The 27644-nt window shown below is 58.1% G+C and overlaps 2 protein-coding genes across 4 annotated transcripts; both read right to left on the bottom strand.

Annotated features, from left to right (window-relative positions):
* Positions 1–2463: 2463 nt before the first annotated feature.
* Positions 2464–16273, bottom strand: DEF6 (DEF6 guanine nucleotide exchange factor). The gene is made up of 11 exons (XM_035346808.1): positions 15660–16273; positions 10161–10301; positions 8281–8466; positions 6227–6454; positions 5929–6075; positions 5698–5806; positions 5321–5619; positions 4744–4910; positions 4335–4533; positions 3586–3676; positions 2464–3399 (listed from the first exon to the last, which is right to left on the bottom strand). The coding sequence occupies exons 1-11, from the start codon at positions 15753–15755 to the stop codon at positions 3188–3190; spliced, it is 1875 nt and encodes a 624-aa protein (XP_035202699.1). The 5' UTR covers positions 15756–16273; the 3' UTR covers positions 2464–3187.
* A 576-nt stretch (positions 16274–16849) lies between these two features.
* Positions 16850–27419, bottom strand: ZNF76 (zinc finger protein 76). Of its 3 annotated transcripts, XM_035346811.1 has the most exons (15): positions 27289–27419; positions 25787–25978; positions 24861–24941; positions 23657–23734; positions 23304–23506; positions 22402–22479; positions 21910–22026; positions 21412–21487; positions 20934–21059; positions 20392–20571; positions 19880–20113; positions 19347–19483; positions 18364–18516; positions 18140–18253; positions 16850–17781 (listed from the first exon to the last, which is right to left on the bottom strand). In XM_035346811.1, the coding sequence occupies exons 2-15, from the start codon at positions 25857–25859 to the stop codon at positions 17677–17679; spliced, it is 1755 nt and encodes a 584-aa protein (XP_035202702.1). In that variant the 5' UTR covers positions 25860–25978; positions 27289–27419; the 3' UTR covers positions 16850–17676. The 3 variants fall into 3 exon arrangements, with proteins under 3 accessions (XP_035202702.1, XP_035202700.1, XP_035202701.1); XM_035346809.1 differs by lacking the exon at positions 16850–17781 and having other exon boundaries at positions 17789–18253; XM_035346810.1 differs by lacking the exons at positions 16850–17781; positions 27289–27419 and adding an exon at positions 26952–27154 and having other exon boundaries at positions 17789–18253.
* Positions 27420–27644: the final 225 nt, after the last annotated feature.

Here is a 27644-nt window from a genome sequence, read left to right as displayed (position 1 = left end):
TCCTGCCCTCCCCAGCACGCCCTGTGTGCCGCTTTCCGCCCCTCCTGGGGGTACCCAGGCTGTCTGCCTTGTGCGGGGTGAGCTTTGTGCTCTCAACGCCATAGCTGAGGGCCTGGATGAGGCTTTACACCCTCATGCCCAAGGCAAACCACAGCAGCGGCTGCTGGGATGAGCGGCGTGTTTGTACCCCCCGGGCTCCGTGCCCGCTGCGGGTGCTCAGGAAGCAGAACGGCACCCGCAGTGTCCCTCATTAATTCAAGATTCCTGCAAATGTGCAACCCTTAGACAAGGGAGATGGGCAGGGGGGGTGTCGGCAGAGCTGCTGAGCTGGTAAAAGAGCCATAAAATCCTAGAAACGTTAAGGTTGGAAAAGCCCTGAGACATCACCTGGTCCAAGCAGCACCCTGCTGCCAATGTCACCCACCAAACCTTCACGTGGAGAGTGGTTGTGCCACTGCAAACACCCCCATGGTGTTGTTACCCCGGGCAGCTGCGGGTTTCCCACAGGAGACGCCCCCCACACACCCTCCCGCTGGTGTGGGGATGGTCTCAGGGACAGGCGGGTGGAAGAGCAGAGAGCCACGGTGTCCCCACACCCCTGCGAGCTCTCCTTTTCACCCTTCTGCAGGGGTTTATTCCTAGTCCTAGGCACCGGAGCGCACACCCGACGACGTGTGCCTGCTGCTGACTTAGGCAAGCTCCAGGTCGGCCGCTCCGGGAGGGTGAGACAGAGCCGGGCACATCCAGACCTGGCACCCGATCCAGGGCGGGTGCTGACACTGCTCCCTCCGCGCCTGTCCTTGCGGCAATTAACAGCTAACATTCTGCTGCATGGGAACGCGGCTGCTAAGAGCCAAAGCCACGTTCCGGGGACTTGCTTTAAGGAGAGACGATGCAGCCCAGGAGGTGGGGAGAAGCAATGGCACTTTTCACCAGCAGCTCACGACCCAGCATCTCCTGGGGGCTGAGCACGAGGCACAGGGCCCTGCGACAAGACTGCAGAAATGGGCGGAGGTGGCCCCTTTTCCTCCTGGCCTAGGTGTGGGACCTGTCCTGACGCCCAATCGGGGAAGAAATTGCGCTAATGGAGCTGTCAGAGGCGGAGGAGGTCGCCCATCAGTGCATTTCCACCCAGCCCATTTCCTTCCCAGTAGAAACCAGCGTTTGGCACCCTCCCCGTACCCGCCTCTGCCTGAGGATCTCACGGGGCCGTGAGCTGTGCCAGGGTCACCCTGGGAGGCTTCAGATCTTCACACTTCAAGGCCAGAAGAAGGCCCAGCCCCGGCTGATTTCACCCCCGGGGCACAATGTGTTGCGAAGGCCCTGCTCCACCAGAAAACGTGCAGAGTGTCGGGTCCTGTGTTTGAGTGGGATGGCTGGGGCGGCACGCTGGCACTCGTCACAGAGCCAGGCAGGGGCTCCAGAGCTGTCCGGGGACTGTATGGGGTTGCAGCGGTCAGGCACCACTGCTCAGGACTGCTGCACTGCATCCTTTACAATCCCCCACGGTCCCCAGCGCAGTGAAGAGGAGGACGGGGGATTAATTCCACCTGCTGCAGTCCCTGGCAGGCGGGGACAGGCCCCCGGAGCCATCGCTGCGAGGGCTGCAGCCACCCGTGCTCCCTCTGCCACGCGGGGACTGGGCTACGGGGCCACCCAGGCGTCCCTAACGAACACACAGAGCTGCTTTGTCCCAGCAAAGCCACCTCGTGCCACACAGACCTGCAAAAAAGGCCTTTCAGGCAGGCACAACTGAAAAGAAGTGTAAGAAAGGAGCACTGTAAAAACTAGGGGGAGGAAGAGCTCCGCGAGCAAGGGCTCGAAGCCGCACAAGTAGGAAGTAGATTGTAATCTCCCTAACGAACTGCAGTTAAGCATCATGAGCAACTGTGAATCTGGGGTTGATGCAGGGGTTTGCTACCAGTGTCTGTTTTCAGAGGGGGCCCTTACGTGAGCAGGGGCTCTGTGCCTCAAAGTAACAGGCAGGTAGGACTGGACTTAAGAGAGGTACTTGGAAAAATTAACCCCAGTATTGTTTTTTGGTGGTGGTGGTGTTTTTTTTTGTTTTTGTTTTTAAATTTCTGTGTGTGTGTGTGTGCAGGGAGGTTTGCCAGAAGACTTGGCTTTTGTTCTTGGTCTTTCAGGGAGCAAATTAAGTGAAGGAGGCAGGCCAGGCCAATGTCTCTGAAGAGAGCCAACACATCCACCTACTCCCGGAGCTGATGGAGCCAGCCCAGCTGCCTCCAGGAATCTTTTCTATTGCTTTCTGCAGGCCTCAGACCAGATCCCGAAACAGAGAGTCCTACAGTCCAAGGGCAAGGACCTAAATCCAGAGCACTGTTACCTTCCTATACAAGCACTTAATTGAAGTAACGAGGTATTGGCCCTCCCAGAAGACACCCCATTGCCATTCTTGGCCCTCCACAGACTAAACCAAAATCTGCTGGGACCTCTTTTCACTGATTGTGTCTGATTTCTTTTTAATTTCTTTAATTTTCTGCAGTGGATATCCAGACCCTGCCCTGTGCATGAAGATAACCGGGTGCCTGCAGGGCCACAGATGTGCAGGGAACGAGGTCTACGGGCCAGTGGCTCCAAAAGCTTTATTACTTGTTGGTTTGGACTAACATCTACGTGACTCCAGTGACTAACAACCACCTTCAGGGAATGCACGTGTTAGTTCAGGACATCCTGGGCCACCTGGTCAGGGCCGAAAATGTCCTTTGTGAGGGAGGAGAAGTCACTGCTCAGTCCATAAAGGCTGCCCTTTATGGGCAGCCCCTTTGCAGGGGCACAGCGGACGACACAGCAGGCATTGCCAGTAGAAATCAAGGGGGAACGGCAGTCCTGGACTGCGTGGTCCAGACCCGCTGGTGGTGTTTTGAGGCAGTGTTGAAACCAGAGTCCATCGTGCAGGGAGGCACGTCCAGCCCCCTACGCCTGGGCAGCCCGGAGGAGATGGCCCCGCTGCCTTCTCCCCATGTTGGGCTGCCTGAGCTCCTGGCACGCTGTGGCTGCAGCACATCCCTGAAGAGAAGGGGAGCGTCTCTGCCCTACGTGTAGTCACTTATAGGCTCTGTGCTGGTCTCCACTGGTCTCCACCCAGAGATGATCGCACCGACCAGGTCTGCTCAGAGGGCCGTGCTGGGCCCTGCGGCTCCCTGCTGGGCTCTGCCATCCCCTGGGGCTAGTTGGAGGGCTCCATGGCCATGGGGTCCGCATCCGAAGATGGTGGCGGGCCTCTGTTCCCACCGTTGCTCACGTTTTCCTTGCTGCCGTCCCTCACGGGGTCACTGCCTTTCTCTTCCACTTTCTGCTTGAGTTTGAGGGAGGAATCTCTCCGGCACAGGAGGGGATGGTAGCCAGCGAAGCCTCCTCCGCTCACGTTTGTACGCTTGTCTGGGGACAGACAGAAAAACCAGATTATTTGCCTGGGGTCCAAATTCACCTTTTGGTGAAGGAAAAAGGGGCACAGGGTCTCACTGCCAGAGGCGACTGTGCTTCTCTGAGGATCCCAAAGAGGGGGACAGGGAAGAAGAATCGGCAGCAGCACTGAGTTGCATGCCCTGGGGGAAGGTCTCCTACCTCCCGGCTCGATAGGGTGCATCAGTCGGTTCATCTGCACGTTCCAGTGCTTGACGTTGGTGCTGGCCTGCCGCAGCTTCCTCTGGGCCGCCTGCAAGGAGGTGGAGGAGAGCAGTGAGCCGGCCTGAGAGTTTTCCTTCCCTAAGCCTGGGTTTGAGGCTCCCTCTGGGATGGAGGCAGCTCACCCTCCTCCAGGTCTGCTGCTCCCACCCTGCTTCCAACCCTCCGTCCTCCTCACGCGCTCCCAGAGCTGGCGTTGCTGCTCTCTATAGGGACACTAGTGCTGTCCCCCCAGCAGGACGCCCTTGTGGCACTTCAGCCACCGAATCAGCCCCTGGCACGGATCAGAAAAACCCAGAGCCGCGTGGTGAGGAAATGCCAGCCTGGTGGTTTCTCCGGTGCCTGCCCTGTCAGCAGATTTCTCCTAATAGCATCTGCCAGCGCAGCAAAATGGGGGCAAAGTGGCCACAGCCTCCTCCCCGCTTGGCTGGCCTCGCAGGCTGAGCGCCGAGCCTGGCATGGCTCTACCAGGAACAAGGCATGTGCCTCGCAGGGCAGACGTCCCTTCCCAGGCAAACCTCCAGGCTGCTTTCCCTGCTGCAGCTAATGTAACGCCCTAAATCCAGCCTGGCTGCAGCAGGGTATGTGTCGGGAGGTCCCCAAAGTCTCTGGGTTCTCCCCAGCGTGGAGGTGCCTCAGAGGAGAGCCAGGAAGTCCCCCCGGGGCAGTGGCACCAAGGCAACGCTCACCATGACATCTTGGTCCACCCGCTGCCTGTTCACTCTCACTTCCTCCAGCTGCTTCTGGGCCTCTTCCAGACACTTGTTCTTGTTTTCCATCTCCTGCTTGAGGACCTGCTTCTCCAGCTGAGTTTTGATGATGTATTCCTCCTGCTCCTCCTTCAGCTTCATCAGCTGTTTCAGCTTCTCCTCTTCCTCAGCCAGCAGCCTGTCGAGAAAGTGCAAGAGCTGAGGACGTCCCTCTCCCACTTCATCCACCAGCTTCCCCCAGCCCTGCTGCCATCACGGGTGGTCGCGGGCACACGCTGGCTCCCCGAGGAGCAGTCGAGGCCAGTGGCATCACCCCGAGGAGCGTGTCTGACAGCCCTACGCCCAGCCCTTCCCTGGTCGAGGAGAGCCAGGGATGCTGTGGTCCTACCTGGCCTGTGCGTATCTCACAGACTCCTCGTCGTGCCGAGCTTTCACCTCCTGCTGCAGGGCCTCCTGGAGACGCTCCTGCATCTCCTCCAGCTCCGTGATGCGCTTGCGCTGACGCTCTGCCTCTGCCTCCTTCAGGACCATCTCCGCCTGCATGGAGGCACGTGCCTGCGGTGGGAAAGGAGCTGTCAGCGTGGGTGCTGGCCCTGCACCCCTGGGTGGATGGGGCCAGATGTCACCCACACCACGGAGGGCCCATGGGGAGAGCTCCAGAGCACTGGCTGCAAGGACAGATGTGGGCTCCCTGGCCAGCATCGAAGCCTCTCAGCTTCATAAACCCTGGAGCACGTTGTCCTCAGCTCCTGCTCCTCATGCGCTGACCCGTCTGTCCCTTGTCCCCAGGTCCCACACCACCACGGGAGCCCAGAGGTGATGGGTACCGGCAGTGTTATTGCACAAAGAGGACGTGCCCAGCTCCTCCAACCCCCCAGGGACCATGGCCGAGGGATGGGGAAGGCAGCGGTCATCCCACGAGCGATGCGGCCCCGCAGCAGGACCTGCCACGAGGATGCACCCACCTGCTCGGCTTCCCGCAGCTGGATCTCCAGAGTCCTCTGCATCTCCTCGTGCTGCTGCCTCCGCCGCTGCTCCTCCTCCTGCAGGAGTATCTCCGCCTGCCGCTGGGCCTCCTTCAGCAGCTCCAGCTCCTGCAGCTTCCGCTCCTTCTCCTCTTGGAGCTGCTTGAGCCGCTGCGTCTCCTCCTCCTTGGCCGCCTTCCGCTGCTCCCGTTGCTCCCGCTGCTCCCGTCGCTTCTGCTTCAGGTCTTTGTGCAGGGACTTCTTGCCTTCGGCCTGCAGCCGGATGGCGGTCTGGATGGCTGGGGAGGGAAGGAAGACGTCAGCGGGGCCACGGGGGTGCTGGGGAGGGGACACGGAGCGGGCACGGGGACACGGACCTAGCGTCCACTCCTGGCGCTGCCGGGTGTCGGAGGCGCTCATCTCGTACGTGCGGGAGGAGGTCTTCACGCAGAACATGCACCTCTTCCCGTCCCGGTCGGGCAGCACCTGCAGGGAGAGGACACAGCACGGTGTCAGCACGGGGTGAGGGGACAACCAGCAGGATGACGACCAAGATAAACCCACGCGGGAGGCGTTATCCCCGCCATGAGCCGCGGCCCAGGCTGTACCTCCACGCAGCAGTGCTTGTCCAACGCGATGCTCCCCTTCTTCTCCTTCCGTTCCTCGCTCATGTAGTAGGACAGGACGCTGGGCTTCAGCATGAACCACCGCTCCGACCAGTTCCTCCTCAGCTGGCCCTTCTTCCAGAGGTAGCCCTGCGCCCAGGAGACACGAGGTTCAACAACGGGGCAGGGCAAGGATGGGTGGTGGTATAACAACACCATAACCATGCCCTTAAGGGCCAGGAGAAAACCAGAACACCCCCCCAGAGAGAGCTTGTGCCCCCAGGACACGTGGGCTCCTTGCCTGCTTGAGCACGTCCTCGATCACCTCCTGGTACACCTCCTCCACGGCCATGCTGATGGCCTCCTGCTCGATGCCCCGCAGGAGCCGCCCCGAGTTGACCATGTCCAGGAACTGCCAGACCGTCAGGCCGCCCTGCCCCTGTGGCTCCTGGGAGAGGTAATCGTCCAGCTCGCAGGAGTTCAGCTCCACGTTCATGGCCGTGCAGATCTTCTTCAGCAGGTACTCCACCTGCGGGGACGGGGAGATCGGCGTCGGGGAGGAGCGAGAGCCGTTCCCACCCCACAGCCGCCGACTTGGAGCAAGGAAACCCGTGGTGGCTGACCTACAACTGCGTCCCTTTCCGTGCCTTATCTCAAAGATAGCACCCCTTGCACGGGTTGATGGCAATCACCAAGCTCTTCCAGGCTCGGGACGTCGGTTTTGAGTTAAAGCTCGATTAGCCCTGGGAGGTTCTTCATTTTTGGCCACAAGGGCTAGATGCTTTTGGCTTCTTTGAAGAGAGAGAAAGCACCGCAGAAGTCAAGTGCCTCGGGGAGATTGGCCCAGCACCGCTGTCCCCCACCCAACCCACAAGGCAGGCGTCCCAGACCATGGCCCTGACCTCAGCACCACTCTGGTTTCCAGCTGACGTTGTGAGAACCTTGGGCTGGAGCAGGGGAAGAGGTCCTGCAGAGGAGATGAACACCAGCCCCAGCCTGGCCTAGGGCACCCCCAGCCATGGGGCACCCCCAGCTCCTGTGCCAGGGCCTCACCGCCCTCACAGTGAAGAATTTCTTCCTAATATCTAACCCGTATCTCCCTTCTTTTTCCTTTAAACGTCCTTAAGGACATTTCCCCTTGTCCTATGACTGCATCCCCCACAAAGACCCTCCCCACCTCTCCTGCAGCCCCCTTCAGGCACTGGGAGCCCTTCCTCATCTGAGAGGACTTCCCTCTCCTCATCATCTAGCTAGGAGAAATTAATTTAATATATTTTTTTCTAGGACAACATACATTTTTTTTCTTTTTTCCTCAGGCCCGGCCCTGTCAGCAGAAGGATGATTCATTTTGTCATGGTCTGGGGAACAGGAAACACCTCTCCCGGGGAGCAGGAAGTGCGGTTGCCCTCGTACATCTGCGCAGCGCTGCGTTTCTTTTCTTTTTTTGGCATTTTGTTGTTTTTGTTGTGTGTTTTTTGTTGTTTTTTTTTTTGGTGGTGGTGGGTTTTCTGTTTGTTTGGGTTTGCTTTTTATTTTTTATTTTTTGGGAGGGGAGCGGGGGGCTGATCTCAGGGGGGAGATGGTGCCCAAGCGGGTGGCGGCCGCCTGCCCGGCCCTGACCGCTGCGGCAGGGCCCGGCGAGGCCGCTGCTGGCTTCTGAGCCTGTTCCTACTCCCGGCATCTGGAACCTTCTCACGAGGCTTTCGTCTGGGCCCCGGAGAAGGGAAAGCCTAAATGCAGCCCGGAATTTGGAGATTACTGCCCGCCCCTCACCAAACAGCCCGGCTGCGCGCCCCTCAGGTGCTGAGCTCTTGGTGGCAGCGGGCACGGACGGGGACAACGGGGTCTGCTCTGATGCTGCCTTCTTCACAAGGAGCACCCCGTGATAACAGTGGGTTTAAAGGGCTTCTCATCATCCTCTCTCTCATCCCTATAAAAATCAGGAGGAATCCTCCAAGTCCATGCCCAACTCAACCGCTGGGGGATTCCTGGCCCGTTGCAAGGGCTTCAGGAGCCGAGGTGAGGATGCTCCTCGGCTGGTGGTCTGAGAACCAGCCCCTTCATTTCACAGCAGGCCAAACTGCTGCCTCACCCAAAAACCAAGGCGGACCAGCCCTTTCCTTGTCCTCCAAGCCATCTCTGCTCCGGAGGCTTCAGCGTTTCGGAGGGTTCCTCCCGGCTGCCCCCAGACCACCCCACTTCTCGTGGGCACGGCTCTTCCTCCCACCCTGCCCTCCTCTCCCCCAGCCTGGCCCGCAGGATGTGCTGAGGCAGGCGAAGGAAGGACGTGCCAGGAAGCGATAGCGGGACATGTCAGCCCAAAACCGAGCCCGGGGAGAGGCAGCTAGCTCCTACCTCGTCCGGCACCATGACGAGAGGGTATTTGTCTTCAGACAGAAAGTTGAAGAGACACCAGAGCTTGAAGGCGTCTTGGTGGGACACGATGCTGTTCCCGTTCCGGTCGGGCTTGTAATTTTTCTTCGCTGTCAGAGTCCAGCAGAGCTCGTCGAAGTTTTCTTTGACAAAAGCACCTTCCTCCACCTGCGGACAGGACCCAGGCTGGTGAAGGACTGCGAGGGGGCTTCCAGGGGGAGAGGCTGGAGGGAGGGCAGAAGCTCCACACCGGAGATCGCCTGTCCCTGCCGGCACCGACTGATTTGTCCATGCAGCAGAGCACGGGATGCGACCGTCGCCGCAGAGCGTGGCTGAGCACTGACTCTTGCTGCAAGGACACCAAGCACAGGATCCCTTGCACGGGCGGTTTTGGGGCACGCCGACCGGTGGAGAAAGCGCTCCGGGATCGCTGCGGTGCCTGGGCACCGCGGCACAGCACCTGGGGCTGCGGGGCACCAGCAGAAAGCACACGGCAAAGCACATCCAGCACCGCTGGGCTCTCCCCAAGCCCACACTGCAAATGTCTGCATGGCTTTGGGTCACTCTCTTTATCCCATTTGACCAAAAAGAGGAATAGGGGCTCGGCAAAGGGAAGTGACAAGCAGGCAGCACCGGCAGCAGGGATAACACCTCCATCGGCCCCGCCGCCTGTTCACAAGCTTCTGTGGCCACCAAAAGGCTTCCTTGGGGCTGGACCTGAGGTACCGCTGCTGGTTTTGGAGGCTGTGCCACACAGGTAGGGGGTGGCAGGGACCAGACCGGCCTGTCCCGCTCTGCCCCTGCACTTTTCCAGGAGAGCCCTACCACTACCGCGTGGCTAGCATGAGCACAAACCACAGTCTGCAGCAGCAGGGCCAGAGAAAAACCTTGGGTCCTGGGTACCAGGAACAGCTAAAAGCCCCTCTTACTAGGAAAAACCACTTCCCCTTCGCAGGCCGCCTCTGGGATTTTATTAGTGAAAGCAGAAGGGGGTTTGAAGGTCATGTCCCAGAGAACCACATGGGAAACTGCAAGGGTTTGGGACGCTCTGCAGCAGGAAGATCGGGCTGTGCCAAGCAGGATCAGCCCCTGGTGCCCTCCCCGGGGCAGCAGGGTTGGGGTTGGCTCTGTTCCTGCTCACAGCAGAGCCGATCCCTATATCCCTGTAGCTGGGGTCCATGCCAGCATCCCCAGGGCTCAGCCAGCACCCACCGGGGAGCGGCATCGGAGCACCGGCGGCAGCCAAAAACCCATCTCAGCCCTTTGGGGAGGCAGCAGGGGAGGGAAGGGTGCCGGCACCCTGCTCCGGGCCCCCAGCGCCTTGAAAGCACGCAGTGGAAGAAAGCCGTCAGTCGTTTTTCCTCTCCTCGTATGCCCAGAGGAAACGAGCACCGTGCCGCCGTGGTGCGCCGCGCGGAACAAAGGTGCCTTTGAGCCACGGAAAAAGAGCGAAACCCACCCACCTCCCACCCCAACCCCTGCCCTGCCCCAGCGCCCCGGCCTCCCCCAGCCTCCTCCTCCTCCTCTGCCAAGCGGCCGAGAGGTCGTGCCTCAAATCTCAACAGGGGTGGAGAGGAAAAAAGGGCTGGAAGAGGCCTCCGGGACCCCCTCCGAGCCCTTTAGGAAATGCTGACGCAGCTGCGCCTCGTCCAGAGGCCAGATGGAAAGGGGGAGGCTGGCTCGCGCCTCGCCAAGGAGGCTCATTTTGGCCTTCATCTGAGTGCTCTGAATCCTTCTGAATCCTCCTGTCCCAGCCCACCGGCAGCGGAGTGGACAGGAGACGCGGGACGGCCTCGAGACGCGGGAGCGGAGCAGGCACCGCGGTCACAGCGGGTCCCGGGGAGGGGGTCCGGGGGGCTCACCTTGTCCAGGATGTACTTGTTGAGGTAGGGCATGTAACCCTGGCTGGACACGGGCCCGTCGTCGTCATCTCGGAAATGCTCTTCCAGCGCCACGGGGTCGTGGGGGATGCACAGCACCGTGTACAGGTTGTGGGACAGCACCTGGCCGAGCACAAGGGAGAGGGGACGGGGTCAGGCTCCAGCCCTACCAGCTCCCACCACCCTCCCAGCACCGAGCCCCCCGCTGCCTGGCGGGGACCCCCGGCCCCCCAGCATCACCCACTGCAGCCTCGGGGCACGGCTTGGGTCTGGCAGCAGGAAATCCCCAAATATCAACCTCAAATAATCATCTGGGAACGGCAAAGAGTTCACGTGGAAGTGAGGACTTTCTGGCATTCATTTCATTCTTTTCTTGGTACACGGAGAACTTTTTTTTTTCTTTTTTTTTTTTTTTAAATCGGGCTGTTTCAAATATGACAGAGCAAACAGGACACGCTTTGATCTAGAAGGGACGATAAGCCGCCCCGAGCCGTGCTGTTTGGCAGCTGCCCTTAGCGATTTCTTGAAAAAAAATAAAGAAAGAACGCACCCAGGCCGGCTGCCGTGCTGCAACCTGGCGGCAGCAGCTGCTTTCTGTAAGTGTGTCACGAGAAGATGCAAAAATGAAAACAAGGAGAGGTCGGAAAGAAATGAAGACCAGGTTTTGTCTGACGTGGAAGCAGACGACGGTGATCTGGAGCCACACCAGCTCCACCAGCGGTGCCGCCCAGCCGGGTTTTGTCCAAATCCCCCCAAGCGAAGCACATTTTGCCCAAATTTCCCACGTGTTGGCAATCCCGCCTGGAAATCCCAATTTTTCATGCGAGAAAGCCCAGGGGGAAGGTTGCCCGTGAGCACCAACGCCTCCGGCTGGCGGCGCGGCGCCGTCTGCCCTCCTTCGACCACTGGCGAGCCAGAGATGCTGGGAGGAGAGGCCCAAAAGCTGGCGGCCTCCCCTCGCCTTGGGATTTACACAAAAAGCTTGGGTCGAGGATTGGGGCTGGAGGAGATGGTGCCCGGGCACACGGTGTCCTCGCTCCTCTCGGCACGGGGCTGGAGATCTCCTCCCAGAAGGAGAGGACCCGCCGGGGGCCACGCCGGCTGCTGCAGCTGGAGACTGATTCTCGCTCGACTTGATTTTCTCTCTTTTTTACCCTCTGGACAGATGCTATCAGCAGGGCTCCACCCTGCTCAGACACCCTGCGCAGGCCATAGCCCCGAGCACATCTTTTGGGGTTCGGCGCAGCTCCGGGGTCCGCACAGGGGTGGGGAGGGATGGAAGCACCGGGGGGGCATCCGGGAATCCAGACTGAGCACGGGGAAGCGCGCCCTGCCCTCCCCTTCCCACTCGTGGCCTCGTCCCCTCCTTGTCCCCTCTCCTCCTCCCACATCCCCTCCAAGAAGCCCCTGTCCCACCTGGGGAGCTCCAGCTCCTGCCCCGGCAGCACGGGGATGGGGTGGGAGAGACCCAGAGAGGATCCTGCTCCTCCGGGAAAGGGTGAGAGGAATTGTTTCCTCATCCTCAGCCGTAGGGGTGCTGCTGTGTCCCAGCCCAGCATCTCACAGCCCCCCAAAAGCCCCCAGAGGGCTCAGGTGTGCACCCCGCCCCCGCCCGCCCCCCCCCCCCCCCCCCCGAACCCCTCTGTGTGTCCCCCCCACACCGCAGCCTGCTCCTTGCTGGAGCAGTCCCCCAAAATCCGGGAGTGGGGCAGGAAAACCAAACCCTGGCCGGGCTCACTGCAGAGTGCGTGGGGCCGGGGCTGCCCCAACCCCACCGAGACAGAGGAAAACACCCCCCCGGTCCTGAAAAAAGGGGTGGGAAGGCAAATAAAAGTGGGGAGGGGGGGGAAGAAGAAGAAGGGCGAGGATGCTCCGAGCGACAAAGCCCAGCCACGCAGGTTTGGTGACGCAGCCTTTCCACCGCGACGACGTGCAGGGGCGGAGGGGACGGCCCCGGTCAGCCCAGCACCGCGGGCACCCCACGTCCAACCCCCCCCTGCAGCCCCATACTCCTCCCTCCACCCTTTTCTCTCCCAGCCCCGTGGCCGCTGCTGACGCCAGCCGGAGCCGGGGGTGGAATCCGTAACACGGCGGGAGAAAGGCTGCCCCTTTTCCTCGCCCCCGTGGGAGACGCCGGGGGCGATGCCAGGGCTGGGGGGGTGACCTTTGGGGTTGGAGCCCGGCTCGGCGCGTCGAGCACGAACCCCTCCAGCCCCTGCGGGACCTCCGGCACCATCGCTGCTGCCTGGGTTTCCCCACGTGTGAGCAAACCGACCCCTCTGACAAAACTGGAGCATACCCGGAGGGGGCTGCAAGGAGCGATGTCCCCGGGGGAGCTGCCTCCCTGCGGCCAGGCACCTTCAGCTGCCCAATTCCTGCAGCAAGGGGGGCACGAGAGGGGTCCCCCCACCTCGCCACCCCATCAGCCAAAAGCGTCGTGGTTCCAGCCCAGCCCCGTGGGCTCCTGACCTCCGATTTCCCCCCCGTGCACGCACAGAGGAGCTGCTCCCAGCCCTCGTGCTGGCCCAACTGCCGGCGCCAGCCTGTGCCGGGAGCCCTTTGTGCATTCAAGAAGCTTTCAACAAGCACAAGGTCCGAGCCAGGCGCCTCCTTCCTGCCCCCAAGGGTCCGTAACTGGCCGCGGTGAGCGAGCCCGGCCCACCAAGGCATCGGCGATGCCCTGCGTGGATCACGGGCTCCAAAAGAGAGCAAGAGCCGTCCCCCTGCCACTTGCACCCTGTCCCACCCCGACACGCAGCCCGGGCACCTTTGGGACCACCGCCGCCGCCCCGTTTCCAGCCGGGATTCCCAGGGATGAGAAGCCCGGAGCGTGACCAAGCCCTATTAATACCACCCCAAATTAGGATTTTTAAATTCCCCACCCAGCTTCCCAATCCCAAGCAGCATGCTGCCAGCCCCGGCAGAGCTAATGGTGGCTTCCAGCGAGCAGCCTCGGGACACCCAGCTCCTCTCCCCACCCTGCGCCACGGGGACAGGACCCCCAGCAGAGGAGCGAGAAGTGCCGGGACGGGCACAGCCCCCTGCACGCTCAGCTCCGGAGCCTCATCCTGCGCCACGGCCACCCCGAGGCCCCGGGACCGGCTCCGCCAGCGAGGCTGCGATGGCACAGAGAGGATAAAACCTCTTCGGAGACCAGGCCCAGTGCGTGCCCGCGCTGGGAACAGAAACAGCCGATATCTTTCGGCTCGTAGCTCTTAACCACAAGACTGTCTTTCCTTCCTGTGCGAGATCCACACCTACAGAGCACATACATATGCACGCACCCACTTGCATAGGGGTGTACATGTAAAGAACTCAACTGCTGAACCCAGCAGCTTCCCACAGCTCTGCCACCGAGCTTTGAAATGCTGCTAAATTTACTTATGCAACTGGCTCAAGAACGAAACGCCCAGCTCCCACCGGCTCTCTTGTAATCCCCCGGTAAAACCCAGCGTCAGCTTTTGGGGTTAAACTGGGCTTTTGTTTCGGGAGCTGCAAGAAGTCGGTGAATGCCAGCAGCTCTCCCACCCTCCTCCAGGACCCTGCTGGGGTCGGGGGGGCAGAGCGCAGCCCCGCGCCGCCAGCTCGCACCGTGCACGGGGATCCCTGCGAGGGCACGGAGCTCAAACCATCACCCCGCAGGGTTGCTTGGCCGCTGCCCCTCCAAGCAGAAACGCTGCCTTGCGTAGGCTGGGCAGAGCTAAACCTCGCGAGCAGGCAGGGCCTGGAAGCAGCGAGCGATGGAAGTGAGGTCTCGCAGGCGGAGAGCTGTCCAGAACTGAGATTCACGGGGGAAGGAGCACAGCCGGACACCCCGCATGAGCCTGTGCCGTGCCCCGAGCTGCCAGAGTTCCCATTTCAGGGCTGGAGGCGGTGGAACGAGGGTGAATCTGCCTTCTGCTCTGAAACGTCGCTCTGGGTAAAGTCACCGGGGAGATGCCGTCCTCAGCATCCCGCGGCCCTCGGCCACCGCCCCGCACAAACTCTCTAGGAAACTGCCCTTAAACCCGGGGTGTTTGAGGCCTCAGCACCACAGACCCTGCACGACGAGCGTTGGGCGTTGACGTTGTGCTGCCGTCAGCCCCTTTGGAGCCCGGTTTTGCACGGCAGGGCCAGGAGCAGGCCTGGTGCCATGCTCAGCACCAAAAGCCCAGGCAGAAGTTCCCCAGCGGAGCCAGCTCCCCAGCTCTGCTCTATTTTGGCATTTTCCTGAATTTCGACAGATATTTCTACAGCTTCAGGTATATTAAAAAAAAAATCACAAATCAAGCCCTGGGCTGATGGCCCCGGGGAGCCTTCAGGCCGATCCCAGCCCGTGCCCCCGTCGCCACGTGGGTGCTCTCCACCTCCGTCCCGCCACGTGCAGCCTCAGACCCCGAGCACGAAGGCGCCGAGGGGCCCCGTGCTCCTCACACCTGCAGCCACTTTCTGGGAAACAGCCGCAGGAGCCCAGCTCCTCCAGACCCCTTCAGACAAAAATCCAGTTTTCCACCCAAATGTGTCCCCCCCGTCCCCGAGCCCAGCACCTCCCTGCAGCCTGTCCCGGGGGAAGCCCTTGAAAGTAGAAGGAAAAGGAGGAAAAGAGGTTTCGTTGCAGTTTCATAACACATCTCACAGGCTCGTGGCAGCTGCCAAATGCTCCTGACGCAACGTTTTTACCGGGTTTTGCATGTTTCTAGCTCAGGTCCTTCCCCTGCCTTCCACCCCCCTGCTCCAAGGAGCATTTCCAACCCCGGTGCCAGGGGAAGAAGCAGGATTAGACTTTTAAGCAGCGATACAAAAGGGCTTCCAGCATTACCGAGTGGAAAAAAAAAATCTTAACTGTTGCTGCAGCGGTAGCAAAACCTGGTGGATTCCACCAGACCCAGTCCTGGAGGTGGACAAAAAAGGTTTTTAAAGCCACGAGGGTGCCGATGAAGGGCTGAGCTCGGGAGCCTCGTGCAGGGCTGCGGAGGGCACGGGGGAAATCAGAGTTTTTAAAAAAAAATCGTGCGTTATTTCTGGGCTGAGGAGCTGTAGTTTTCACAAGGGGCTCCCTTCACCTTCCAGCCCTGGGGTTGAACAGGAAGCAGAGCCGCGGGTGCAAGCAAGAAAATAAAAGCCGCGTTTGGGCTGGTAGCCGGGTAGTAAAAGTACAAGAAACTAAAAACACCCCCCAAAAAGAGATTTCCCCTTGTTTTATGCATTTTTCCCCCCAAAAAAAATACACTGGAGGATCAACTCCCTCCTACTTCCCCCCACCTTTTTTTTTTTTAATTAATGTTTAAAATGGAGGTGAGGCAGGGACGGGGAACCTCACTGAACCCAGGCACGAAGCGGAGGCGACAGCAGGGGCTCGTTCCTCCCCACACTCAGCAACTCCCCCGGAGCATCCCCGCAGCCACCCCGCAACCTCGCAGCCCACCTGCGAGCCCCGAACGGGGGCAAGCAGCGCCCCGAGCCCCCCGCTTCCCCCCCCCCCCCACCACCCCCGGTACTCACTTTGAGCTGGGATTTGGACACCTTGCCGCTCTTCTCCACGTCCAGGGCGGTGAAGGCGTACCAGATGGACTTGAGCAGCTCCGCTCGCAGGTCCATGGCTACGGGCGGCGGTGGCAGAGGCTGCTCTGTCAACGCCGAGAATCCGGTTTCAGGAAACCGGTTGCTTCGACAGCCTTCGGCAGCCGGAGCCGCGCACGAAGCAGCAGCGCCATCTGCTTGGGTGCACCCCCGGAGCTCCCCGGGGTCCCCGAGGGGTTCGCAGGCAGGGGTCGGCACCTCTCAGGGGCCTGGGGTTGGCACCCGCTGTAGGAATCCCCTCTCTGACCCCGCTCGGATCGCTGGGGGGGGGTGGAGGGAAATAAGAGGGATGCGCGGTTTTGGGGCTCCCGGTGCGCAAAGGGAACGGGGAGTCGGGGCCCTTTGCTCAGCCTGGGGATCAAAAGCTGTCTCAGCACGGAGAAATCCCCTCCCTGGCTGAGGCAGCAGCTTCCTCTTCTCAGCTTTAAGCGAGGAGCTTCCCCTAGCAGCAGGAGCACGAGCTGTGCCCGCTGGAAGGGCTCCAGCCCGGCTGCTTCGGGCTCGGTCACCCCGAGGAAAGGAGGCTGGGACCTAACCCACGGCGGCTGTCCCGGGGAGGTCGGGGTGGCGGCCGCATGCCCACCCTTTCCTGCAGAAACCTCTTCCTCTCCAAACGTCTCGGGTAGATGTGACAAATAAAAACCTGCTCGCTCCCAGCTCCCTGCGCTGGCTTTGGCCACAACCCTGGGGCACGGGCAGGCACCAGGGCTGCTGGCGTTACCCCTGCCAGGTCGGGGAAGCCAGCCCAGGTCTCTCCCCCAATCTAAGAGGGGTGTAGGATGCATTCAGAGGTATTTTCTTACATGAAGTGACACAATCCCCTAAACTGAGGCTTGCAGGAGCCCTTGGAGGAGCCAGGGAATGACGTGGGACTCAGGAGACATCTTTTAGTCCCCCCCTAAGACACACGCTGAGGGCTCAGAGGCTGCTGCCTGGCTCACACCCCTCCTCAGTGCTGCTCGGCGACAACCACTGCTTCAGCAGGGCACGCGGTCAGTTCAGCAAAGCTCCTGAACTTCCTTAATCCTTACAGCTGGAAAATAAGAAAATCCACCCCCCCTCCCATCCTCTGCCAGCCGCTGCCCCCAAGGACCGAAAGAGAGAAGTTTTTTTAAAAATAACTTTTATTTTATTTAATTTCCAATTACATCCAAACCTAGCTCAGCGCCCAACAAGTGTCGGTTCGCCTCATTCTGCTCCATGGCGCTGAGCCTGCCACTGAAATTTGCTCCAGAGCAGAGAGAAGCGTGGTAAAAAGATGGGAGAACTCCTGTCACACCTGGGCGCCTGCTCCGTGCGCAGCCCTGGGAACACCGATTTCCAGCCTCAGGGTAGGGTCCTCACACTAACACCCGGCCCAGGACAGCCTGGGCTCGCAGACGAGGCTTTGTTGCTTCTGTGCCATTTGCTGCCCCCTTGCCCCTTTCATGGAAGGGCTGGCGGAAAAGGGGAGCTGTTGGGCCATTTCTGGAGGGAGGGGAAAGGAAACGCCACCCCAAAAACATTTGGCTCTCCCAGAGACTGATGAAATCTCCGCAGCTCCGTATCTACTGCGGGAGACTGGCAGGTGTTGGAAAACTTAGCCATGAAGAAGCGAGTAACAGAAGACACAACCCGCTGTCTCCAGACAGAGGGAAGCAGCATCCGAGGCAGGGAGCAGTAAAATTGCTGCTCAGAGCCCAGGAAAAAAACAGCAGAGCCTCCAGCAGAAGGCAGCAGCCGGGATCTTGGACACCGCTCCGTGAAGAGCCCTTCCAGCAGGATCACCCTGCACGGTGCACACACCAGCCACGTTTGGCTGGCCTCAGACACCTTCCTGCCCTCGGGTACCACCCGTCTTCCGTGTGCCAGCTGGCCCAGTTCCTGCAGATCTCGATGCCCCCGTGGAGAAACGGGCTCGGGCCGCCTGCTTTCCCCACCCCGGAGGCTCTTCGGGGTCTCAGCACCCGTTTTCAGACACGGCTGCGTCGAGTGTTACGGGTTCGTGCTGGATTGCTGCTGCTGCCATGCTGATGGCGTCCTCCAGGCTCTGCTGCTCTTCTAACTATTGGAGGAAAGAGAAAGAGAACACTGCGCTCCCCAGAAGTGCACTCAGGAGGCTTGGGCTTGTCCCCGAGGACAGAGGTGTGGGTGACGCGGGTACGAAGCAGAGGGGCCAAGCAGAGACACGGCTGTGAGGGGGAAAGGCTGCTTACGAAGGAACATCCTGCGCTCTAAGCAGCGTGCCCCTGCTCTCCCCTACACATCGGGCAGCTGAGAATGAAGTAGCAAGGAACTTGGGCGAGAGGAGGTGCAACAAAGCAAGAGGTGGCTGCTGAAGCCAGCGGCGGGGACGTGCACGGAGGAACAAAGGGGACCGGGCAGCAGCAGCGCTCAGGCTCGCTCAGGGTGCTGCGTGGTACCTGCACGGCGATATGCGTGCCGTTGGCGGTCGCCAGCAATGCCACCTGCTGATGGCAGAGGGATGCCACGGCTGACTCTTCGGACACGACTGCCCCCGAAGTGACAATGGTGACCTAGGGAAAGTTAAGACAAAACCCAAATCATGTCTTAAAAGGAAACGCGACCCCCTCCTTGCAGGCCGTAGCTCTGCAGGGCCGAGGGAAGGCTCTGCTTTTGCCCGTACCGGCTGCGTTTTGGTGCCGTCAGCGTTGACCACGGTCACGGTGTGTGTGTCATCACCCACGAGCTCTTCCTCAGGCACAGCGAAGGCCCCGCTTTGCGTCACCACGCTGATTGCGCTGCCCAGGGCCTGCAGGTCTTCCTGTGACAAAGTGACCTGGGCAGTATAAAAACACACTCTCAGCCAGGGTGGCTTCTCAGGAAGCCTTACACAACTCCTGAATTTAGCAACAGCAAGGCCTCATAAGGATGAAATTCTCTCCCCTCCTTCATGTGGAAGATCTAGGGCACAGAGAGCCCCAAGGACAGGGTGACAGAATTGGTGGAGACCTCACAGACCTCCAGTCTCCAGCCCTACCCCTTCAATCATGCCTCCCCTTCCCATTTAACATCCTTGGGGATGTAGCAGCTCACGCAGGCAGCACCTCACGCTAAGAGGAAACAAACCTGACTCGTGGCAGCTGCTTCCTCTGCCCCATGCCACAGAAGGAGTTTTTCCCAGTCAGCACAGCTGGTGAAGGGAAGCGTGTGCAAGAAAAGCACTGCCATTTACAGGCTGAAATAAAAAGCCATCTCCAAATCCAACCCGTGTCAGCAAAGACTGGGAGCTGCCTCTCGACAGCTGTGCGGGAGGCGAGGGTTGGCAGGAGCTGCACTCAAGCCCATATAAATGTCTGCAAGACCCCATCCAGCCAAAAGTTGAGTCGGGGACCAGAGGCCTGTGGTTTACCCTCCACATCACAGCTGCAGCGGTGGGATAAGACTGTAAGGAGGGAGCCCTCGTGACAGACAGAGCCCGCTAAGCCCCAGGGTCTGCTTTAACTTGAAAAAAAGCCTTGAAGGGAAGGCCACGCTGGGATCCAGCCCCCACGGGACATCCTGTTTAGTGGCACCGGGAGGTACCCCAAGGCACACGGGGTTGGGAGAGGCAGAACCTCGCTCGGATGACTGCTGGCCCCCAAGTGCTGCGGGCTGTTAGGTCCATACCTGCTCTGTCCCACCCGGAGAGATCAGCGAGACCTGTGCGGTCATATCATCATCTTCCTCTTCATCCTCATCTTCCTCCATCTCTGACAGGAAAGCAATGTGCTGGGTCTTCGTGGGGGAGCCTTCCTCAGAAGCAGCTGAGCCAGCAAAACAGGAGAGCAAAATGGGAGCGAGAAGTGCTGATTAAAACACGAGAGGACCCACCTCACCCTAGCACCTGCCTGCTCCCTGAGGGCCAACTGAGGAGCAGATCACGGTGACAACAGCCCAGTGGTGGCCTGAGAAAAAGGACCTTTCTCTCTCCTTGTACTACGGAGAGGGAGAAATTCCACTCCCAGCTCATGACATGCAGTTGGGACCAGGGGCAGCCTTTTCCTTTTGGCCGTGACACAAATCTGGGCACGACGAGCGAGGCCGAAGGTCACAACACAGATTCAGGTCTCAGGGCCAACTGGTCCTTGCCGTCATCTCTCTCCCCTCTGCCACAGGGCCAGCCCCAGCACCCCGCAGGTGACGGGGGAACGGCCGCTCACCCTCCAGCTGCTGCTCTTCGTACAGGCCCTGCTCGCTCTCCTCCGTGGCCTCCAGCTCGCCGTGGCTGCTGCGTTTGTGCGTGGCCAGCGTGGAGGTCTGGCGGTAGGTCTTCCCACAGCTCTTGCAGGTGTAGGGCTTGCAGCGCGTGTGCACCACGTGGTGCTTGTAAAGGCTGGAGTACTCCGTGAAGCGCTTTCCGCAGCCCGGCACGGTGCAGACGTACGGCTTCTCCCCTAGGGCAGAGGCCACAGGGCAGAGTTTAACCCACTCACCCTCATCACGCTCTGCAAAGATTCCCCACCAAGGGGGAATAGCTGGAGGCAGACCACTGGAACAAGTGGAATAATCAGCCTGATAAAACAATTCCCACTTCATTTAATTCCCTGGCTATCCCCCCAACCCTACCCCTGCAATGCCCGGCCTGGAAACGACCATCTCAGCCCCCAGATTTCCCTGCAGATTTCCCCTGTGGGGAGGAGCAGCTGTCCGTTTCCTCCTCTCCCCGGCTTACCTGTGTGGATTCTCATGTGGTTCTTGTAATTGGTGGCGCTGCTGAAGCCCCTCCTGCAGTTGGGCTCTGGACACATGTACGGACGCTCGCCCGTGTGCGTTCGGATGTGAACCTTGCAGATGTTGGAGGTGGTAAACGAGCGGCCACAGCCCTCAAACGGGCACTTGAAGGGACGCTCACCTGCATTGACAGAGCAACGTGGATCAGAGCCTAGCTAGACCGCAGCTGCTGGGGATGCCCCGGACAGCTGTACCCCTTCACCCCTCCCAGATATCACACTAATGAGACCCCCGATCGGTCCCAACTGGAGGCTCGCTGCGTCCAGCAACACTGGCATCTTTAACCCCTTTTGCTCTGCTGACAGTAACTGAGTCGACAGCCCCTGGTGTGACTTCTGCTGCCCGTCCTCTTCTCTCTGAAGACAACCTCAGCCCTGCCTCGCTTCGCCCAAGATACCAAAGGCACGGCCTGAAGGCTGAAGCAGTACTTTACCTTGGAGACCCTTTTGATGGGGAGCTCGGTTCTCCTCTTGTACTGCTCACCTGTGTGTGTGCGGATGTGTTTCTGCAGATCCCCAGAAGTTTTGAAGGCTTTGCTGCACATGTCTTCTGGACACTTGTACGGTTTCTCACCGGTGTGTGTTCTCACGTGGCTCTTCAGCCCGTACCCTGCCCAGTAAAGAAACCGCCCAGTTAATTTTATGAGAAAGAAATCACACCGCAAGCTGCGCGCCACCTCTCAGTTCCCGCACACATCTGTCCTGCGTCCGCAAAGCTGAAGGGGAAGAAATATCCAAAGCGTCTCACAACATCCCTCACAACTCACTTTCTTCTTTTAACTCCTCTCATAATCAAGTTCGTAATCAATCAAGTCCTGGGCAGTCTCCCACACTGAGATTCCTTCTCAGAAGGCTTTAGAAGCTAGCTGTGCTTCTTGTGCTCTGCTGGGAAGAATGGCTGCTATTCTCAAGAGTGGTTTCAACAGGACAGAAGACAATTTGGACACAAGAGAAATCGTTACCTGTAGCAAATGCTTTCCCGCAGCCTGGGAAGTCGCACATATACGGCCGGTCACCCGTATGAGCACGTTCATGTACCTGGAAGAAACAGAACAGTCCTCAAAGTGAGGTCCAAAACAAAGGGGGAAGGAAAACAGCGTGAAGAAATGTAGCCGTTGCACAGAATCTCAAGTTCTCTGCTGGGTTTCACCTTGGGCAACTAACACATCTGTCTCTCATGGGTCAAAACCTCTTCCCAATGACATATTCCCACTTGAATTTTTCGAAATTAGACACTTTTTCCTGTTCCTTCAAGGTTGAAAGCATCTCCCTAAAGACCTCAGAAAAAAACTCACTGCAGAGTGATGTGACAGTACCAAGGGATACTCTGACATCCCCTGGGGCATTTGACCTTCGCCCAGGAGCATTTCCCTGCTCCTTTGTAAAGGAGCATTCTGATCTGGCATTAGAATCTGGGGGTGTGCTTGGTTTGCACACTGACTGTGCGTGAGCTGCTTTACCTTCAGGTGGTGGGCTGTGGTATAGAGGCGGCCGCAGCCTTTGTACCCGCAACGGAAAGCTCTAGCGCCAGCCTGCTGCCCCTTCTCCCTGCCGTGCACTTCTTCCTCCTGCAAGTCCTGCCAAGAGATGTATGGAAATTAATCCAACCAGCCACTACCGCAGGCTTGGCAAAGCCCACACAAATCATTGCCTTCCTGGCTATGCAGACACCCTCCTTCGGTTATCCCCACAAAAATGCGTTCCTGCACACACCGCTTGTACACACAGTGCGGCACAGGGCAGGGAATTTCCCATCCCTACCTCCCAGCTCACTGTTCTCAGACACGTAACTCGCCTCTCCATGCTTCACTCGGCTCATTTGTAAACCCAGTAGCTAACAGATTTGTTAACGTTGCAGAGAAGCCACAAAAGGATTAGTTCTCCTAGCGAAGTGCTCTGCATCAAGAGGAGTGTAGCCTACGTTCAGAAACGCATCTCTGAAAAATTCACACCTGAGAAGGGACATCGCTGGGCTCCTCGCTCTCCACGTGACAAGCATCGGTTACTCCCTCTCCTTCCTCGTCCGACACCTGTAAACAAAGAGGCAAGGCACACCACTCATACCTCCTTGGTACGGTGCGGAGCCCGTGAGCCACCCAAGCACAAAGGCATTCCCAGCAGCAGCGCCGCCCTGCTCTTCTCCAGGGAGCTAGGGGAGGCTGGTGCTGCCACAGCAGAAGGTCTGCAATCTTTTCAGCTGCCCAGCTGAGCGCTGCATCAGCACAGTGCTCGTAGCCCCCTCAACACCATGAAGCTAGGAGAAAATGTCAGCACGCAGGCCTACAGACGTTGGTAGGCTGCAGTGATGGGGCCCTGCAGCGACAATACGTGTTAAGATCAGAAGCTATTACGGTTTTTAAGGTGATTTTTAACATGGGAACTGTGGTCCTAACTTAGCCACTCCTGACACGTAGATTTGCCTCAATCTGCTGCTTGAATCATGTATGGAAGAGCACATCATACCCAGGTGGTGTTAGGAAAAACCTAGGCAAACAGGAAGAAAGAGCCTACAAGGAGGGACACACAAAGCAAGAAGAGAAATCCAAGCTGTATCACAGCAGCTGCCTGCCTTCCCAAACCTGTGCCTGCAGTAGCTTAAGGGTAAAAGGCCCAGCGCTCTGTAGGTGGTGAAGGAGGAACCTGACACGCTCCAGGTCCTTGTCAGCCACCCACCAGGGCTGGCGCTCTCACAAAAGCCCTGCCCAGTTTCTCTTCCCAAAGTTGGCGCTGCTGCAAAACTGACACATGGAAGAACAAATGAAAGGAAGCAACTAAAACTCCAGGCCAAACGCGGACTAGCACACCCGTCCCTCGGTGCTGCTGGCAGACCATGAAAGAAGGATTGCATCCTCACCTTGCTGGCGTACTGCTTTAATGCGTGAACGGTCTTGGCATCAAAGGCATCATCTTCCTCCTCTCCAGCTAACTCCTCCAGCCCAGCTCCTGCCTGCACTTCCAGGATGGTGCTGCCAGGGGGCACGATGACAGGACGATGTATGTAGGCGGTGGAACCATCTTCTAGCTGGACAGCCTCAAAAGTGCTGGAGTCATAACTTTCTGCAAGGGGAAGCAACAAAATCATCTTTAAAGAGCTGCTGAGCATGAGCCACCCTTCATCTTCCCCAGCTACCTACACAGCCCTGGAGATCTGTGACAATTCAGCACTTTCTGCTCCGGCTGCCAAGGGAGGAGAGGGGAATATTTTACCTTTAGGTGCGTTCTGTATGTAGGCCATGCTGCCATCTTCCAACACGACCGGCTGTCCATCTTCAAAAGATACAGGCTCTGAAAAAAAAGGGGGAAAAAAGTCACACACGTTACTGGGAGACTCAGATGGGATGGAGGGGGTGCAGCAGCAGTGCCTGAGCACTGCAGCATTTACACCCACAGAAGAGCACAGAGCAGGGCTGCCTGAGCTGAAGGTCAACCACAGCTGTAGTTTTAAGACACCGCCTGAGCCCTTCAGGCCTAAAGTTGGAGTTTTTTCAGGCTTCACACATAATTTCATGGCACTTCTTTAGCTCTTTGGGGTAATGCAACATCTCACCCATGAGGAACTGCCAGGCTCCGTCCTGCACGTGATGAACAGCTCTAGCACAGATGCGTAAAAGGTAACGCACAGAGCCCAGGGCAGGGGAAGCAGAGATGACAATGAAAAGCCCTCGCACCGTGTTTGGAGGCAGGAAGGAGGATAAAGGGAGGAAAAGGGCAGAGCCAGGCATGCAAAATGGATTTCAAGCATCCTTTGGAGAACAGAAAAGGGAGGTGGCAAAGAACTTGGCAGGGTGAAAGGAGGACTGCCCAGAGCAACTGATTTCCTTCTACCTGCCCTTTCATACCTTATCGTGGCTGGGGAGGATGGCTTTGTGCCACTTTCCTTCCTGCCACATGAAATGAATTCCCATCACATCTTGCATTATCGTCACCTCCTTTCACAGCTGATGAGCCAGTGAACAAGGTGACAAAGCTTCCAGTAATCCCCACCCTTCCCCCTCTAACGACTATTTCAGAATATCTTATAGGTCAGAGATAATTCCAGTTCAACTGCTCCTAAATGGAACAGTTTTTGTCTGGGCTCCATAGTTAGCACAAACACAGCAGACAGCTCGCGGGCCTTGCCTGTAGACTTTGTGATCCATGCGGACAAAATGTGAGAGCCCACATGTGGCACAACCCCTAACAAGCATTTCCTTATCACACCAGCAAACTTAGCTTCTTGACAAATCGCTAAGAAAATCGCAGGAAATCACATGTTCTACGTTCTCGTTCACCCAGCCTCAAAACCATGGAAATTTCAAACAAACAAACGAACAACCTTCCCCTAGAAGGGCTCAAAGCTGCTGGGCCACGGATGATTTCCGTCACACCAATGTCTTTCTGAGAAGGAGGAGGGTGAATTTACAGTCCTCACCTTTCTGAACCGTCACCTGATGGATATAAGCTGTGGTCCCATCTTCAAGTTCGATGACTTGTCCTTCGATCAGCTTTTCACCTGGAACAGTTAAAAACAATGCCATTAGCACTGCCTCCAGAGCCCTCGGTCCTTCTGGTCTCACGAGCCCTTTGCTGCGTCTTCTCAAGGAAGCCAGTCACACAGAAGACGGCGTACCCACACTTATAAGCAGTTATTTATCATGCTTTCCCCCCAGCCACAGAGGAACTTGACTTCCCAGACCTCCCTTTCCTAGACAGGAGAATAGAAGACAAAGAACCTCAGTCATCGCTTGTTTACAAGCTGCCCTTCACAGCTCTTTAAGCCGAGAAGCAGAAAGAATGATGTGTGCTAAGCACTTTGGATTTAAAGTAGAAAGCAATTAGACTTGTGCTGGAGAAAACTCAACTGTGAGCTTGCAACAGCAGTGACCTGAAAATTTACGTTCCTTTGCTTTGTTGGAGGAGCAACTCTTGGAGAAAAATTAGAGGTCCTAAAGGGGTCTAAAGCATTGCTGCCCTTGAGTTATTAAAAAAAGCTCTTAAAAATAGTGCAGAAGTATTAAAAAATAGTGCAAATCTGAGGAACCCTGCAATAACGTTTTAGTTATTTTGTGCAGAGCAGACACTGCTCCTTCCCACTTGAACTTGGGGAATCCGAGTTGCTTTCACCTGGTGCAGAGCATCGAGAGGGCAGGTCACAGAACCTACTGGTTTTCAAGAAGGTTCAACTCCACACATTTAACACATTTCCAGTGAGTTCACACAGAAAAGTAAGCGAGCCAGCAATCACCAGGACCTGGAATCCTTGCAACCTGAGTCCTTGCATCAGGACACTTCCGATAACTCCATTTCAAGGGGTCATTTGAGAGACTTTTATTCTTTCCAGCCCAAAGACACCGTTACCTTTGACAGCCTGCTGAATGTAGGCTGTCGTCCCATCACTAAGGGTCACTGCTTGCAAGCCCAAGCTCTCCATCCTGCCCCGGTGACCTGTCCTCAGACATGAATTTCACTTTTCTCGGCGTGCTCTCAGAGAGCGCTGGGACCCAGAGCACGAGGTCTGCGGAACGGCGAGGCCTCTTCTTCGTTACAAGCCTGAAATAAAAAGAACAATTCAAGTTTTATGTTTTTTCCCTGAAGCACACGCGTTGTTTTTGGCATATTCATCCTGGAGAAGAGAGGGCTCTGGGAAGACCTTGTAACAACTTTCCAGTACCTAAAGGGGGCTACGGGGAAGCAGGAGAGGGACTCTTTGTCAGGGGGTGTAGCGATAGGACAAGGGGAAATGGCTTTAAAATAAAAGAGGGGAGATTTAGGTTAGATATAAGGAGGAAATTCTTTGCTCTGAGGGTGGTGAGGCCCTGGCCCAGGCTGCCCAGAGGAGCTGTGGATGCCCCATCCCTGGAAGTGCTCAAGGTCAGGCTGGGCTCAGCACTGCCTGGTGTAGTGAAAGGTGCCTTGCCCGTGGCAGGGGGTGGAAGCGGGTATCTGTAAGGTCCCTTCCATCCCAAGCCATGCTGTGATTCTATCACTCTAGGTTTCTGTGACTCTAGGATACGAAGAAAAGCTTGAATGGCAAACTATTTTGGAGTCTGTAAAGGCTTATATCGGACAAAAGATGCATTTCTTCCTGTACCAACGTCACGATTTTCTAAAAGGCAGGGCAAACAGCTGCCCTACAGACAAATTCACGACGAAACTCATCAAGCCAGTGAACGGACACCACCTCCAACCCCTCGACAGGTTCCTTCGCCCCCTAAACCCCCAGCCTGCAGGCGTGCTGTGCTGCAAGAGGCAGGGTCGGGCCCACAGCTCTGCCCCTGGCAGCGTCCTCGCCCTCTCTTCCCTTTCCCAGTTCCCAGCTTTTGGGGGAGCCGAATTTCGGGCAGACGATGCCGACCCCCCCCCAGGATCACTTCTCTCCATGCCTGTCTCGGCACGCAGCTGCAGCCGGGATCTACAGGAGTCATCCCTGAGATAACCCAGGATTTTATCATTTTGCCCTAATATTTTCTCCCTTTACTTCCCAGAACCACCAATATTTTACCACTTTGCCCTAATATTTTATCTTTTTGCCTTCCCAGAACCTCCAGTATCTCATCATTTCTCCCTAATGTCTCATTTCTCCTTCCCAGAACCACCAATATTTCATCCTTTAGCCCTAATATTTTATCCTTTCTCCCTAATATTGCATTTCTCCTTCCCAGAATCACCAATATTCCATCGTTTCGCCCTAATATTTTATCATTTCGCCCCAATATTTCCCCATTCGGGGCTGAAGGGACCCCCCTGGGGCTGTCCCTTTTGGGGTCCCCCCCTCAGGGCCTGGGCCCCGCCGCCCCCTCAGGGCCCGGCCAAATCCGCCCCTCCCCCCCTCTCCCTCCCTCCCCCGCCCCGGCACCGACCTGAGGCAACCCGCCGGGCACGAGTCCGCCGCCGGCCCGCCATGCACCGCGGCCCGGTCCCTGCGCGGCCCGCCCCGCAACCAGCATAGCGGCAGAACGCGCAGCCGCACCCCGGCCTCCCGCGGGAGTTTATGCAGGTTCCGGGGCCCAGAGCTGCACAGCCCCTCGCTGCCTCCCGGAAGTAGGCTGGTGCAACCTGCTTGAGGCAACTGAGGTGCGCATGCGCAGTGGTCTACAGTGAAGCCGAAAGGCGCCGGGCGCCAGGTGTGGGCAGGGTCCTCCTGGGTCACGGTTGGGGGGCTGCCCGTCAAGCTGCCTCCGCAAAACTGCCGCGTAGACACAGACCGGGCCGGGCC

Source organism: Oxyura jamaicensis, chromosome 26 (genome assembly GCF_011077185.1).
Source record: "Oxyura jamaicensis isolate SHBP4307 breed ruddy duck chromosome 26, BPBGC_Ojam_1.0, whole genome shotgun sequence".
Classification (NCBI taxonomy): domain Eukaryota; kingdom Metazoa; phylum Chordata; class Aves; order Anseriformes; family Anatidae; genus Oxyura; species Oxyura jamaicensis.
Note: the sequence above shows the minus strand (reverse complement) of the source record. Positions and strands in the feature narration are given on the sequence as shown.